Source organism: Eschrichtius robustus, chromosome 5, assembly GCF_028021215.1.
Source record: "Eschrichtius robustus isolate mEscRob2 chromosome 5, mEscRob2.pri, whole genome shotgun sequence".
In the NCBI taxonomy this organism is placed as follows: Eukaryota; Metazoa; Chordata; class Mammalia; order Artiodactyla; family Eschrichtiidae; genus Eschrichtius; species Eschrichtius robustus.
The window spans coordinates 6800152-6816230 of NC_090828.1; the positions used below are offsets into that span (position 1 = coordinate 6800152).

The 16079-nt window shown below is 38.5% G+C and overlaps 1 protein-coding gene across 2 annotated transcripts in view; it reads left to right on the forward strand.

The window, feature by feature from the left end:
- Positions 1–16079, forward strand: part of USP40 (ubiquitin specific peptidase 40) — a 92907-nt gene that overhangs the window by 57382 nt on the left and 19446 nt on the right. For both annotated transcript variants that reach the window (XM_068544196.1, XM_068544194.1), the window contains exons 22-24: positions 9973–10009; positions 11614–11678; positions 15080–15154. In XM_068544196.1, the coding sequence (XP_068400297.1) occupies positions 9973–10009; positions 11614–11678; positions 15080–15154 (177 nt within the window). The remainder of the gene's footprint in view (positions 1–9972; positions 10010–11613; positions 11679–15079; positions 15155–16079) is intronic.

Genomic DNA, 16079 nt, shown 5'->3' on the forward strand with positions numbered 1-16079 from the left:
TTAAAAAAAGAAAAAGAATCCTATATCTCTTAAAAAAAAAAAAGATTATTTTTTCTAGTCTGACTACCAATAATACATGTTTATTGTAGAAATTTGGGATATATAAAAACGGGTTAAAAGAAAAAAATTAAAACCCCTCATTATCCCTTATCCCACTAATGTTAACATTTTGGCATATTTCCTTCTGCTGTTTCTACCTTATGTGTACACACATAATCTCACACACAACAGGTGTGAATGTGTGTGTGTGATAAAGCAGACAATTATGTTAATGTCACTGAGAACAGGGACTTTTCAGTCTTGGAAAATGGAGAGACAGATAATATCAATGTGGTTAAAGAAAGCCTGTACTCCTGAATTTGTTTTTTGTTTTCTTTTAAATATTTATTTATTTGTTTGCTTGTTTGTTTCCTTATTTATTTATTTTGGCTGCGCCGTGTCTTCGTTGCGCCGTGTGGGAATCTTCGTTGCGGCATGCGGGATCTTTAGTTGTGGTGTGCAGACTTCTTTTTTTAATATTTATTTATTTGTTTATTTAGAATTTAAAATTTTTTTTAATTTTTAATTTAATTTTATTTTTTTTATACAGCAGGTTCTTACTAGTTATCCATTTTATACACATTAATGTATACATGTCAGTCCCTATCTCCCAATTCATCACACCACCACAACCACCCCCCCCCCCCACTGCTTTCCCCCCTTGGTGTCCATACGTTTGTTCTCTACATCTGTGTCTCTATTTCTGCCCTGCAAACCGGTTCATCTGTACCATTTTTCTAGGTTCCACATGTATGCATTAATATACAGTATTTGTTTTTCTGACTTATTTCACTATGTATGACAGTCTCTAGATTCATTCACGTCTCTACAAATCACCCAATTTCCTTCCTTTTTATGGCTGAGTAATATTCCATTGTATATATGTACCACATCTTTATCCATTCGTCTGTCGATGGGCATTTAGGTTGCTTCCATGACCTGACTATTGTAAATAGTACTGCAATGATCATTGGGGTGCATGTGTCTTTTTGAATTATGGTTTTCTCTGGGTATATGCCCAGTAGTGGGATGCCCATTCTCACTGGTGTGAGGTGATACCTCATTGTAGTTTTGATTTGCATTTCTCTAATAATTAGTGATGTTGAGCAGCTTTTCATGTGCTTCTTGGCCATCTATATGTCTTCTTTGGAGAAATGTCTACTTAGGTCTTCTGCCCATTTTTGGATTGGGTTGTATGTTTTTTAATATTGAGCTGCATGAGCTGTTTATATATTTTGGAGATTAATCCTTTGTCTGTTGATTCATTTGCAAATATTTTCTCCCATTCTGAAGGTTGTCTGTTTGCCTTGTTTGTAGTTTCCTTTGCTTTGCAAAAGCTTTTAAGTTTCATTAGGTCCCATTTGTTTATTTTTGTTTTTATTTCCATTACTCTAGGAAGTGGATCAAAAAAGATCTTGCTGTGATTCATGTCAAAGAGTGTTCTTCCTATGTTTTCCTCTAAGAGTTTTATAGTGTCCGGTCTTACATTTAGGTCTCTAATCCATTTTGAGTTTATTTTTGTGTATGGTGTTAGGGAGTGTTCTAATTTCATTCTTTTACATGTAGCTGTCCAGTTTTCCCAGCACCGCTTATTGAAGAGACTGTCTTTTCTCCATTGTATATCCTTGCGTCCTTTGTCATAGATTAGTTGACCATAGGTGCGTGGGTTTATCTCTGGGCTTTCTGTCCTGTTCCATTGATCTTTATTTCTGTTTTTGTGCCAGTGTCTTGATTACTGTAGCTTTGTAGTATAGTCTGAAGTTAGGGAGTCTGATTCCTCCAGCTCCGTTTTTTTCCCTCAAGACTGCTTTGGCTCTTCGGGGTCTTTTTTTCTCCATACATATTTTAAGATTTTTTGTTGTAGTTCTGTAAAAAATGCCATTGGTAATTTGATAGGGATTGCATTGGATCTGTAGATTGCTTTGGGTAATGTAGTCATTTTCACAGTATTGATTCTTCCAATCCAAGAACATGGTATATCTCTCCATTTGTTTGTATCATCTTTAATTTCTTTCATCAGTGTCTTATAGTTTTCTGCATACTGGTCTCTTGTCTCCCTCGGTAGGTTTATTCCTAGGTATTTTATTCTTTTTGTTGCAGTGGAAAATGGGAGTGTTTCTTTAATTGCTCTTTCAGATTTTTCATCACTAGTGTATAGGAATGCAAGAGATTTCTGTGCATTAATTTTGTATCCTGCACCTTTACCAAATTCATTGATTAGCTCTAGTAGTTTTCTGGTGGCATCTTTAGGATTCTCTATGTATAGTATCATGTCATCTGCAAACAGTGACAGTTTTAGTTCTTTTCCAATTTGTATTCCTTTTATTTCTTTTTCTTCTCTGATTGCAGTGGCTAGGACTTCCAAAACTATGTTGAATAATAGTGGTGAGAGTGGACGTCCTTGTCTTGTTCCTGATCTTAGAGGAAATGCTTTCAGTTTTTCACCATTGAGAATGAGGTTTGCTGTGGGTTTGTCATATATGGCCTTCATTATGTTGAGGTAGGTTCCCTCTATGCCCACTTTCTGGAGAGTTTTTATCATAAGTTGTGTTGAATTTTGTCAGAAGCTTTTTCTGCATCTATTGAGATGATCATATGGTTTTTCTCCTTCAGTTTGTTAATATGGTGTATCCCGTTGATTGATTTGCATATATTGAAGAATCCTTGTGTCCCCTGGATAAATCCCATTTGATCATGGTGTATAATCCTTTTAATGTGTTGTTGGATTCTGTTTGCTAGTATTTTGTTGAGGATTTTTGCATCTCTATTCATCAGTGATATTGGTCTGTAATTTTCTTTTTTTGTAGTATCTTTGTCTGGTTTTGGTATCAGGGTGATGGTGGCCTCTTGGAATGAGTTTGGGAGTGTTCTTTCCTCTGCAGTTTTTTGGAAGAGTTTGAGAAGGATGGGTGTTAGCTCTTCTCTAAATATTTGATAGAATTCAGCTGTGAAGTCATCTGGTCCTGGACTTTCGTTTGTTGGAAGATTTTTAATCACAGTTTCAATTTCATTACTTGTGATTGGTCTGTTCATGTTTTCTATTTCTTCCTGGTTCAGTCTTGGAAGGTTATACCTTTCTAAGAATTTGTCCATTTCTTCCAGGTTGTCCATTTTATTGCCATAGAGTTGCTTGTAGTAGTCTCTTAGGATGCTTTGTATTTCTGCAGTGTCTGTTGTAACTTCTCCTTTTTCATTTCTATTTTATTGATTTGAGTCCTCTCCCTCCTTTTCTTGATGAGTTTGGCTAATGGTTTATCAATTTTGTTTATCTTCTCAGAGAACCAGCTTTTAGTTTTATTGATCTTTGCTACTGTTTTCTTTGTTTCTATTTCATTTATTTCTGCTCTGATCTTTATGATTTCGTTCCTTTTGCTAACTCTGGGTTTTGTTTGTTCTTCTTTCTCTAGTTCCTTTAGTTGTAAGGTTAGATTGTTTATTTGAGATTTTTCTTGTTTCTTGAGGTAGGCTTGCATTGCTATAAACTTCCCTCTTAGAACTGCTTTTGCTGCATCCCATAGGTTTTGGATCGTCGTGTTTTCATTGTCATTTGTCTCTAGGTATTTTTTGATTTCCTCTTTGATTTCTTCAGTGATCTCTTGGTTATTTAGTAATGTATTGTTTAGCCTCCATGTGTTTGTGTTTTTTACGTTTTTTTCCCTGTAATTCATTACTAATCTCATAGTGTTGTGGTCAGAAAAGATGCTTGATATGATTTCAATTTTCTTAAATTTACTGAGGCTTGATTTGTGACCCAAGATGTTATCTATCCTGGAGAATGTTCCTTGTGCACTTGAGAAGAAAGTGTAATCTGCTGTTTTTGAATGGAATGTCCTATAAATATCAATTAAATCTATCTGGTCTATTGTGACATTTAAAGCTTGTGTTTCCTTTTTAATTTTCTGTTTGGATGATCTGTCCATTGATGTAAGTGAGGTGTTAACGTCCCCCACTATTATCGTGTTACTGTCGATTTCCTCTTTTATAGCTGTTAGCAGTTGCCTTATGTATTGAGGTGCTTCTATGTTGGGTGCATATATATTTACAATTGTTATATCTTCTTCTTGGATTGATCCCTTGATCATTATGTAGTGTCCTTCCTTGTCTCTTGTAACATTCTTTATTTTAAAGTCTATTTTATCTGATATGTCTCTTGTAACATTCTTTATTTTAAAGTCTAGTTTATCTGATATGAGTATTACTACTCCAGCTTTCTTTTGATTTCCATTTGCATGGAATATCTTTTTCCATCCCCTCACTTTTAGTCTGTATGTGTCCCTAGGTCTGAAGTGGGTCTCTTGTAGACAGCATATAGATGGGTCTTGTTTTTGTATCCGTTCAGCAAGCCTGTGTCTTTTGGTTGGAGCATTTAATCCATTTACGTTTAAGGTAATTATCGATATGTATGTTCCTGTTACCATTTTCATAATTGTTTGGGGTTTGGTTTTGTAGGTCCTTTTCTCCTCTTGTGTTTCCCACTTAGAGAAGTTCCTTTAGCATTTGTTGTAGAGCTGGTTTGGTGGTGCTGAATTCTCTTAGCTTTTGCTTGTCTGTAAAGCTTTTGATTTCTCCATCGAATCTGAGATCCTTGCTGGGTAGAGTAATCTTGGTTGTAGGTTCTTCCCTTTCATCACTTTAAATATGTCATGCCACTCCCTTCTGGCTTGTAGAGTTTCTGCTGAGAAATCAGCTGTTCACCTTATGGGAGTTCCCTTGTATGTTATTTGTCATTTTTCCCTTGCTGCTTTCAATAATTTTTCTTTGTCTTTAATTTTTGCCACTTTGATTACTATGTGTGTCAGCATGTTTCTCCTTGGGTTTATCCTGTATGGGACTCTCTGCGCTTCCTGGACTTGGGTGGCTCTTTCCTTTCCCATGTTAGGGAAATTTTCAACTATAATCTCTTCAAACATTTTCTCTGGTCCTTTCTCTCTCTCTTCTCCTTCTTGGACCCCTATAATGTGAGCGTTGTTGCATATAATGTTGTCCCAGAAGTCTCTTAGGCTGTCTTCATTTCTTTTCATTCTTTTTTCTTTATTCTGTTCCGCAGCAGTGAATTCCACCATTCTGTCTTCCAGGTCACTTATCCGTTCTTCTGCCTCAGTTATTCTGATACTGATTCCTTCTAGTGTATTTTTCATTTCAGTTATTGTATTGTTCATCTCTGTTTGTTTGTTCTTTAATTCTTCTAGGTCTTTGTTAAACATTTCTTGCATGTTCTTGATCTTTGCCTCCATTCTTTTTCCGAGGTCCTGGATCATCTTCACTATCATTATTCTGAATTCTTTTCTGGAAGGTTGCCTATCTCCACTTCATTTAGTTGCTTTTCTGGGGTTTTATCTTGTTCCTTCATCTGGTACATAGCCCTCTGCCTTTTCATCTTGTCTATCTTTCTGTGAATGTGGTTTTTGGTCCACAGGCTGCAGGATTGTAGTTTTTCTTGCTTCTTCTGTCTGTCCTGTGGTGGATTCTATTTATTTATTTATTCATTTGGTTACGTTGGGTCGTAGTTGCAGCACGCAGGCACTTCGTTGCAGCATGCAGGGTCTAGAGCATGCAGGCTTTGTTGCCCCGTGGCATGTGGTATCTTAGTTCCCTGGCCAGGGATCAGACCCGGGCCCCCTGCATTGGGAGCACAGAGTCTTACCCACTGGACCACCAGGGAAGTCCTTGTGCTCCTGAATTTGAATTAGAAGAGTCAGAATGGACCTGATATATTTTTTCTTTAAAAAATTATTTTTCTAGCTCTGTCCCCTGAAATGGCTTATAGAAACAGTCATCAACCTGGTAGTAGCAAGCACCCCAGCATTCAGACTGTGGTCACTGAATACCATTTCCTAGAGGAACTAGGGCTTCTCGGAGTAATGGCTGGTTCTGTATCTAGGTCAGGAAAGTGTATGATGAGCCTGGAACATCTTATCAGGACAGAAAACAGTATAGCTAGCAAAGACCTCTGGGATCAGCAAAGAGAGTCAGGAGCCAACCTGAAGATAAGAGTTTGAACCTCAGTGGGAATAATAATGAAAATTGATTCACACATACATAAAATCCATGAGTTCACAGTGATCCTAAAAAATATGCTATTCATTGCTTACCTATAGTGGATGCTAGGGAACCATAAATGAAAGAATCAAGCATTTATCTTTTTCTTTGCAAACTATACCTCACATCAACCAAATAGATAATGAGAAGATTTTTTTAATAGACATATCCCAGCTAACAAAATGAAGAAGGAATTTTAGACTATCACTGTTTTTCAACTCCTAATGAATTAATGGATCTAAACAAGGATTCTGATAAACTGCTAACAGCTCCAAAAGAGCAACACCCAGACATTTAGAAGTTCAAAACAATACCCGTGCTCTTCTTGCCAAAAGAAAAAAAATCTGGACCTGAGTCCGATCAAGCCTCTAGGTCTGAGTACCAGTTTATAAGAAGTGCAGGGGACAGAGGGACCTGTTAAGTGCACCACAGGCCTGCAGTAAGCACTGTCCCGAAGTGGGAAACTCCTCCTCTTCAGGAAATCAACTGCAGTGTGAGACAGCCTGTAGGTTAAAGGAGACTTAGGAGAAATAGCAGGTGGGTGCAATGTATGGAATTTATGTGGCCCTTGATTCAAACCAAAAGAACTGTAGTAACTGTTTAAGAGAAAGTAAAGAAATTTGAACACTGACGGAATATTTGTTATTTAGAATTCTTAATTTTTTTACATATTATAATTATTTAAGAGTTACGTTTTTTAAAAGAATCTTCATCTTTTAGAGCTGAGTACTGAATATCAATAAATGAAATGATACCTGAAATTTGCTTCAAAAGAATGTGAGGAGCAAGTCAGGGGGAGTGGGTGGGGTATTGACAAACAAGACTGACCACAGCAGGAGTTGAGACTGGCAATGGATACTGGAGGGTTCATTTTACTGTCCTCTGCATGTGTTTGAAATTTTGCATGAAAAAACGTTTTTTAAAAATTTTTTATTATTTTTTAATAAATTTATTTCTATTTATTTTTGGCTGCGTTGGGTCTTTGTTGCCGCACACGGGCTTTCTCTAGTTGTGGCGAGCGGGGGCTACTCTTCGTTATGGTGTGCAGGCTTCTCATTGCAGTGGCTTCTCTTATTATGGAACATGGGCTCTAGGCACGTGGGCGTCAGTAGTTGTGCACGGGCTCAATAGTTGTGGCTCGAGGGCTCTAGAGCACAGGCTCAGTAGCTGTGGCGCACGGGCTTGGTTGCTCCGCGACATGTGGGATCTTCCCAGCCCAGGGCTCGAACCTGTGTCCCCTGCATGGGCAGGTGGATTCTTAACCACTGCGCCACCAGGGAAGTCCCCAAACATTTTTTAAATAAAATATTTTTTTACCCTTTGTTACAAGCTGTAAATATTTTCCCAGGTTTTCATTTGCCTTTTAACTTTAATACGTTTTTTGTTTGGGGGTTTTTTTAGCTTTAAAAAAAGGTTTATTATTGACTTACTGCCAGCAAGCGATACATATCATAGCAATCAGACATTAGAGTGTCCCTGATAAGGTTTGGACTTGTGCTAGATGATTCTAAGGAGGGATAAGGGCTAATTTTGGATTGGATGCTATCAAGAATTGGGGGGCAATTCAGTATCTTATTTATGTTTGTAAGTTGGAAGTGTGAAGAGGGACTAGAGATATCATTGGAAAGGCAGCAGTTACTTAGAAGAAAAGATGGTTAGTCATTTTGTGCCTGGGATGTGGCCTTGGGTAACTTTAGTGTTTTTTTGTTTCAAAGAATGGAAACCACAAAACTTTTCAAAGGTGCGACGTGTATGTCTTTCTTCTGTTCTGTCCTGAACCCACTGCAGGCAGATTCATTCCCTCTGCCCACCCACACCCCTGCCCCCAGCTGAAGCTGCTCTCTCAAGGCTGTCAGTGGCCTCCGTGTTGCTGTGTCCGGTGAGCAGGTCTCGGTCTTCATCTTACTTGCTCTTTCAGCAGCAGTGACATACTTGATGACTTTTGTCACTTGCTTTGAGAAGACCGCAGCTCTTTAGGTTTTCCTCCCACCTCTCAGGCCTACCCGTTCTCAGTCTGTGCTTCCTCTTCTCTCTGCCTTGTGAGCACCTCGTGCTCAAGTCGTAGACGCCATATTCATATGTCCAGCTACTCTTTGGTTGTCTGATTGTCATCCCAAATTATAGCACACCCACAGCAGAGCTCCTGATCTCTCTCAAACATACTTCACTCACATTTCCCTTTTCTATTATGGTGGCTCCATTTTCTGCTTGCTTAGGCCAAAAACCTTGAAATCATCTTTGATTCTTTTCTTTCTTACTTCATAACCGGTGTTTCAGGAAATCGTTTTGGTTCTGCCATCAAGATTTATCTGGGATCTGATCACATCTTATTCCCTCCACTGCTGTCATCACTTCACCTCTCATCTGGATTATTCCAGCAGCTTCCTAACCGATCTCCTTCCTTCCAGCCTGACACCTCCCAGGGTGTGTTCTTACAAAGAAGTGGAATAATGCTTTAAAGTGTAAGATCAGTCAGTCCTCTGCACACAACCCTGCTCTGCTTTCCCATCTCACTCGGGGTGAGGGGGGGAGCCCCTGAGTGACCTTGTGAGGCCCTGTGTGATCTGGCCCTTTGGTATCTTTAAAAAAAAAAAAAAAAAAGATGTCTAACTATTACTCTCTCTCGCTCTACTCCAGTCACGTTGGTCACTATGCTGTTCCTCAAACAGGCCTTTACACTGGCAGTTTCCTCTGTCTGGAACACAGGTTGAATGCTCAATTGCTTGTTTTTCTTAAATAATGGAGGCCTTTGAGACTGCACTTTGCTTTGAATATGGCTTTGGTCCTGTTCCCTGTTTTATCATACTGTGTTGTCATTGTCGTCATTTTCTAAACAATCTTTAATTCTAGAGTCTCTTTTATTTTTAATCAGACAAGTAATTGTGGATTTAGTCTTATTTTTTAAACTTCGGGGGGACTAAAAATCCCCCTTGGTCACCACCCTATTCTTGTCCCTTCCCCAGAAGTCACTGTTGTCATTGGACAGTATAATCTTATCCACATCAGTAGAGTGTATCCTTCTGTACCTTTGCTGTGTGTGTACCAATGTGTGGGTATGTATGTACGTGTAGAAATAAGAGCTTGACTTGCATGGTTTTTTTAAAAATCATAAATGGGATCCCAGAACTTTGTTTCACTTAAAATATTTTAAAGATCTTTTAAGACCAGTAAATATAAATCTCTTTTATCCTTTTAATTGTTTTAAGACCTCTCATAGTTTATTTAAATGTTCCCCTGTTAATCCAGGGATGTCTGGATTGTTTACCATTTTTCTCCTAATCCAAGCAGGGCAGCAGTGATCATCCTTTGTACTACTCCCTTCTGCTCTATTATAGTATAAATGAAATTTTACATACTCCTTTGCCCTAAATTTATTTAAGAATGTTTATCCCCTCAAGAAGTTGGGAGTTTTTTATGACTATTTTTGTTTTGTTTAAACGTCTGTTAATCGTGTCTCGTTTATTGAATTGTGCCATGAGCTCACAGTATGCATAGTTCTTCCCTCATGAGTGGATGTATGACCGGTTGTTTCTTAGATGATAAATAAAAGCTAATCTCCTTCTATAGGAGTCAGAGTTCTGTGACATCAGCCTAATTAATCACATCTGGTCAAAAATACACTGTTAGTCCTCATAAGAAACGAATCGTACCACAGTCCTGGAAGTGGATGAACTTTTAGATAGGCCGGGTTGCGAACACCGGAAACTGATTTTCCCTGCTGAACTGGCGCCACCTAGCCCTTAAGAAGCGCTTGCTTAATCACTGCACCGTGTGTATCTTTATCTATTTGAGAATTACTAAGTATAATCGGACTCAGATAGGCCCAGGGTGTTTCTCGCAATACTGTAACTCAGATATAGAACAACTAATGAGCATAGTTTTTTTTTCTTACAGTGTTTAAAGGTAGTGCTGGAGAAATCTGGCCTATCAGGTAAGTTACAGAACGTGATGATACACAAGTTTATCCACATCCTTTACTCGTAATAAATTTTCTATAAGCCTAATGAAAACTTTTCAAACTTGTTTTCCTCCGGGGTTGTCAGTTACGCTTTACATTTCTATACGTACATAATTCTCCTGGTTCTTGTTTGCAGGCTAAAAGAAAACTAGTTGTAGGTTAGCCTGCTTCTAAGGAAAGAGAGCCTAGATAGGAAACAACAAAGGTACAAAAGAGATACAGTTAAGATTTAGACCCTCTGGAATTCCCTAGATCTTTTGCTGAATTTCTTTTTTTAACCTCACGGATTCAGAATTTCAATGCATTGTGTTTCATGCCAGTATTTCTGTGTATAGATTAGGGAATGTAATATGAATGAAAAAATAAACCCAGGGTATCCTGAAGTGGCTACCCAGATGGAACCACGGGAGCGAGCTTGAGGAGACATCACACTGCTTTCATTAGAGCGAGTGCTTGCCGTTCTCTCCACCAGAGTGGAAGCGTGGGGCTCCGTTATCTTGCAGGGACATTCACTTGCTCAACTTCTAGGAGTTTCTGTGCGGTGCCTCAGGTCATCTCGACAGTAGTCCCCCCATGCAGGGATCATCCCCCGTTCCCACTTTACAGATGCTGAAAATGGTTAAACGACTTACCCAGTGTTACAGAGCAAGTAGCTAAGTGGCTCTGATTTCAGAACTCTGATTTCTTTCTACCATGCTGTGCTAAGAAGTAATGGTGTTAACTCTTAACTTACTGGGGTTTTTTTAAAACAAACTTAGATTAAGTTACGTATCGATATAAATCTTACTGCATTTAAAACTACAACCGATGACAAAAGAGGGTCTACAAAGAACGGTATTGGGATTCAAAACCTGTGGCCTGTGCGGGATAAATGTGAGGTCTATGTTTCTTCCCTCATCTGTAGCTTCTTTCGGTGGGTGGTGGAGTTGACTGTTAAAAAACATTGCTCGTTTTTTAACCATCAGGATTTTCAACTTTTGCTCAGTTCCCTCTCCCCGAAAAAAAGTCTCTCCCCATGTCGTGTGTAGCAAGCATGCTGAAAAACGGATTAACCTTCATAAGTGTTCATTTGTACCAACTACATTGAAGCACTGTGCCACAAGGACACGCTTTCGTTAGATTGCTGCTGATTGGATAGGACAGGTTTGCTGTACGTTTTGTCAGTTGCTGAGCAATGCTAGCGTGTATTTTCATCTAAGACAGTGAAATAGAACTCAACTTCGTGATTTTAGGAGGGATTCTGTGCTTATGTACGTACATCCGTCTATGCTTAACGTGTGATGTGGATGCGTGTGTACTTGTAAATAATAAAGGTGTAGGTAGATGTTGCGTACTAGTACCAAGTCTTATTTTTATTTGCAAGTATACAGTTCTTGGTGGAATAGAGAGAAAATTAACCAAGTTGGGGCAACGACTTAATTTTTTTCAGGCCCTGGAAGAGATAATTTACTTTAAAAATTAATACTTATTAGATCATATCCCATTTGATACTCATTTATCCAGAAGGGTCATTCCTGACAAACTCTTAAAACATATTGTTCTGAATTCTTTTTCATCTGATTTTGATTCCTTCATAGGAGACGCATGGCATTTACGAAAAATGGATTGGTGCTATGAAGCTGGGGAGGCCTTATGTGACGAGGTAAGATTATTTCTGTACATTTCGTTTGTAAAGTGATTGTGTTTATTTTGTATTTTCATAAGGATACCACCCTACTCATGTGAATAAATTCTAGAGAAAGCTTTACTTTTTTTTTAGGATATACAAATCCAGGTGTGGGTCTACTTTTTCCTTGTTGAAGTTTTTTCATAGAGTCAGAGGGAAAGTTTCAGCTAAGTGGGGACATATCTAACATCTGTATTGAGTCCTCTTTTGATAAGAGAATATGTCTCTAGTAGTAGTTCTTCATTAACAGGCAGAGAACTACAGAGAACAAAAGACATTTGAACCAGTGAAAGAATTTGAAGATACACTCTGAAGTTTGAAACCTGAATATTTTAATCTGAGAGTTTCTCTGTGAGTTAATGATGGCAGAATTCATCTTACCAACCAATCACTTAGCCTCTGATTCAAACTGCATCTCTAAATCCAGCCCAGACTCTTAGGGTAGACTTAGGAGCAGTGTTATCCCAGGATGGTTGGAATCTGGTTAATCTTCTTTTTTCTTCTTCTTCTTCTTTTAAAAAATTTTTATTGAAGTGTAGTTGATTTACGATGTTGTGTTAGTTTCAGGTGTACAGCACGGAGATTCAGTTAAGTATATATATTCTATTTTAGATTCTTTTCCATTATAGATTATTATAAGATTTTGAGTATAGTTTCCTGTGCTGTACAGTAGGTCCTTATTGGTTATCTCTATTTTATATATAGTAGTGTGTATATGTTAATCCCAAACTCCTAATTTATCCCTCCCCCCCTTTCCCCTTTGGTAACCATAAGTTTGTTTTCTATGTCTGTGAGTCTATTTCTGTTTTGTAAATAAGTTCATTTGTATCATTTTTTTAGATTCCACATGTAAGTGATATCATATCATATGATATTTGTCTTTCTTTGACTTACTTCACTTAGTATGACAATCTCTAGGTCCATCTGTGTTACTGCAAATGGCATTATTTCTTTTTTTTAATGGCTGAGTAATATTCCACTGTATGTATGTACCACATCTTCTTTATCTATTCATCTGTCAGTGGGCATTTAGGTTGTTTCCATGTCTTGGCTGTTGTAAATCATGCCACTGTGAACATTGCGGTGCATGTATGTTTTCAAATTAGTGTTTTCTCTGGATATATGCCCAGGAGTGGGACCACTGGATCATATGGTAGCTCTATTTTTAGTTTTTTAAGGAACCTCCATAGTGTTCTCCATAGTGGCTGTACCAATCTACATTCCCACCAACAGCGCAAGAGGGTTCCCTTTTCTCCACACCCTCTCCAGCATTTATTATTTTTTATTTTTTAAAATATATTTATTTATTTATTTTTGGCTGCATTGGGTCTTCATTGATGCGCGGGCTTTCTCTATTTGCGGTGAGCGGGGGCTGCTCTTCATTGCGGTGTGCAGGCTTCTCATTGCAGTGGCTTCTCTTGTTGTGGAGCACAGGCTTGAGGCGCGTGGGCTTCAGTAGTTGTCGCACGCGGGCTCAGTAGTTGTGGCTCGCGGGCTCTAGAGTGCAGGCTCAGTAGTTGTGGTGCACGGGCTTAGTTGCTCCGCGGCATGTGGGATCTTCCCGGACCAGGGATTGAACCTGTGTCCCCTGCATTGGCAGGCAGATTCTTAACCACTGTGCCACCTGGGAAGTCCCTCTAGTATTTATTACTTATAGACTTTTTTTTTTTTTTCTTATTTTTATTTATTTATTTATTTTTGGCTGTGTTGGGTCTTCGTTTCTGTGCGAGGGCTTTCTCTAGTTGCGGCGAGCAGGGGCCACTCTTCATCGCTGTGCACGGGCCTCTCACTATCGCGGCCTCTCTTGTTGCAGAGCACAGGCTCCAGACGCGCAGGCTCAGTAGCTGTGGCTCACGGGCTTAGTCGCTCCGCGGCATGTGGGATCTTCCCAGACCAGGGCTCGAACCCGTGTCCCCTGCATTGGCAGGCAGATTCTCTGCCACTGCGCCACCAGGGAAGCCCCACTTATAGACTTTTTGATGATGGCCATTCTGACTTGTGTGAGGTGATACCTCACTGCAGTTTTGATTTGCATTTCTCTGATAATTAGTGATGTGAGCATCTTTTCATGTTGGTTAATCATCTTATTGTTGCTCCAAGCAGCATCAGACCTTACAGTCCAAATCCATGGCCTTAGAAGTAGACCCAGAATAAAGCTCTGTGAGAAAGCTTAGACAATTGTGCTCACTCCCCTTTCCCCCCATCTTTATCCGCCTGCTTTCTGTTCAGTGAGACGCTGGCATTGAACATCAACAGAGGTTGATCTAAAGCAGGGCCTTCTGGGGAACAGTCCTTGCTGTGTAACAGTCAGGGATAATACAGAGAGGCGCCTCTTGAGTCCTGGCCAGGAATTTGACTGCCTAGAGTAAAAAGTGAACCTCAAAGAATCTTCAGGACATACAGTTTGGATGTCAAAAGAGTATATCTAGTCAAATGGTTTCCTTATTTTCTCCTCTTATTAATTCCCAAATCAGTATCAAACAATTCATCTAAAAGCAAACTCATTACCCTCAGAACTGGCTCCGCTTCCCAGATTTGCTGCTTGACTTTCCCATCCTGATCTTTTTCAGCCTGAAGTGTGGCTTACGCTACTTACCTTACATCCGTCATATTTGGTCTCAGCCTTCAATCAGTTTTTCCACTCCTTCTTGACCATTCCCACTGCTGGCCTCCTGGTTCAAGCCCTGTTTTTTTGGTTTTTTGTGTTTTTTTGCCTCTTACCTAAGCTACTATAACTGGCTTCCCTGAGCCCATGTGTTTCCCACTTCAGTATGTCACAGGTGTGGCAGCTTAGATTGATCTTTAAAAACTCCCTTCGCAGAAATCTTGAGTGGCCTTTTTAAAGCAACTGAAAACTCCTTTTTTTCTGTTCCACATCCCTTTGACCTGTGACCACCTTTCCAACCCAGTTTTCTTTCCCGTTACTCTCCAGCAGATACCTCCCATTCTAATTAATCTAGTCTCTTAGCTCTTCCCCAGAACAAGTCATGCTGACTCTTGACTTAACCTTGACTTCGCCGTGTTCTTCTTTCCTTGAGAAATTCCTTCTTGTTTCCTCTGGCTTTCCCAAATCCAGCCCATCTTTTAGGCTTAACTAAAATTTTATCTTCTGTAAATTAATCTGTCATTTCTTATCTCATCCATCTCCCTTCTTTAATCTTTTACAGTTCATAATTATACAGTTTTAATACATAATGATATACTTTTTTATGGTTTTAGCTTATTTCCATCTCTTCAATATCTGCTTTGTTATTCATTTACTTATTTCTTGAAAGGGTAATAGAGGCATAGGGTTTTTAAAAAAAGATACAATGGTCTCTTTGTTCCTTTCAGAAGTCATAAGTGACAAAAAAGACTTTCACTTTCTGTTTTCCCAGGATGCAGCACTGAAAGAGCTTATGCTCTGTTCCGGAGACACTTTGCTTTTAATTGAAGGAAAACTTCCTCCTCTGGTAAGATTTTGCTCCTGAACAGACATTTTGTAAATAACAGTTACTATTTTATGATTGCAAGGATGATATGTTCTCATTGTGTGAAAATGGGGAAATACAATCATAAAGAGAATAGAGTACTTACCCAAAATCCTACCAATCAGACAGCTACCATATTTTACATCTTTATATATTTTCTTCCTATAAAATCAAATTGTATGTACAGTTTTATTTCCTACTTTTTATATTTTATTTTTTAACCTGACCATAAAATCCAGAAACAATCATTATATCCAATATATGACTTACCAGTTTTATTCACCTATATCCCTGTTATTCAGATTTTAGCTTATTTTAAATTTTTTGTTCTTATAAATAGTAATAAATATAAATCCTTCTTAAGACAATTCTAAAGATGGAATTAACAAGCCAAATTGTTTTCCCAAAGAGTCGTACCAAGTTTACAGTCCTAATGTAGGTCTGTGAGAGGGCTCACACCACTGCTTTTCCATAGACACTGTGTATTACCACTTGGAAAAGCCATTACTTATTAGTTTGTTTTTGTTTTTGTTTTTGTTTTTAATGTGGACACATGTAAAGATGAAAATGACCCAGAATTCCAGCATTCAGATAATCATTTGCTTATGATTAGAAAACTCTGACAGTGTAGAAGGCTATAAAATGATAAACAGAAGTTTCTCCCATATCTTTCTCTCCAGAAAGAGCCACAATAAACTTATTTTTCCTTGTGTATCCTTCCAAGAAAAAAATTATGCCTGTTTGTATGCTGAATGTAAATATGTGCGTATCCTTTTCAAAGTTTACATAAAGGGGGTCATATTCTATGCACTGTTTTATACCTTTTGTTTTTTGTTTGTTTTTATTCATTTAATATATCTTGAGGATCTCACATCAGCACATACAGACCTACCTTATTTTTTATCAT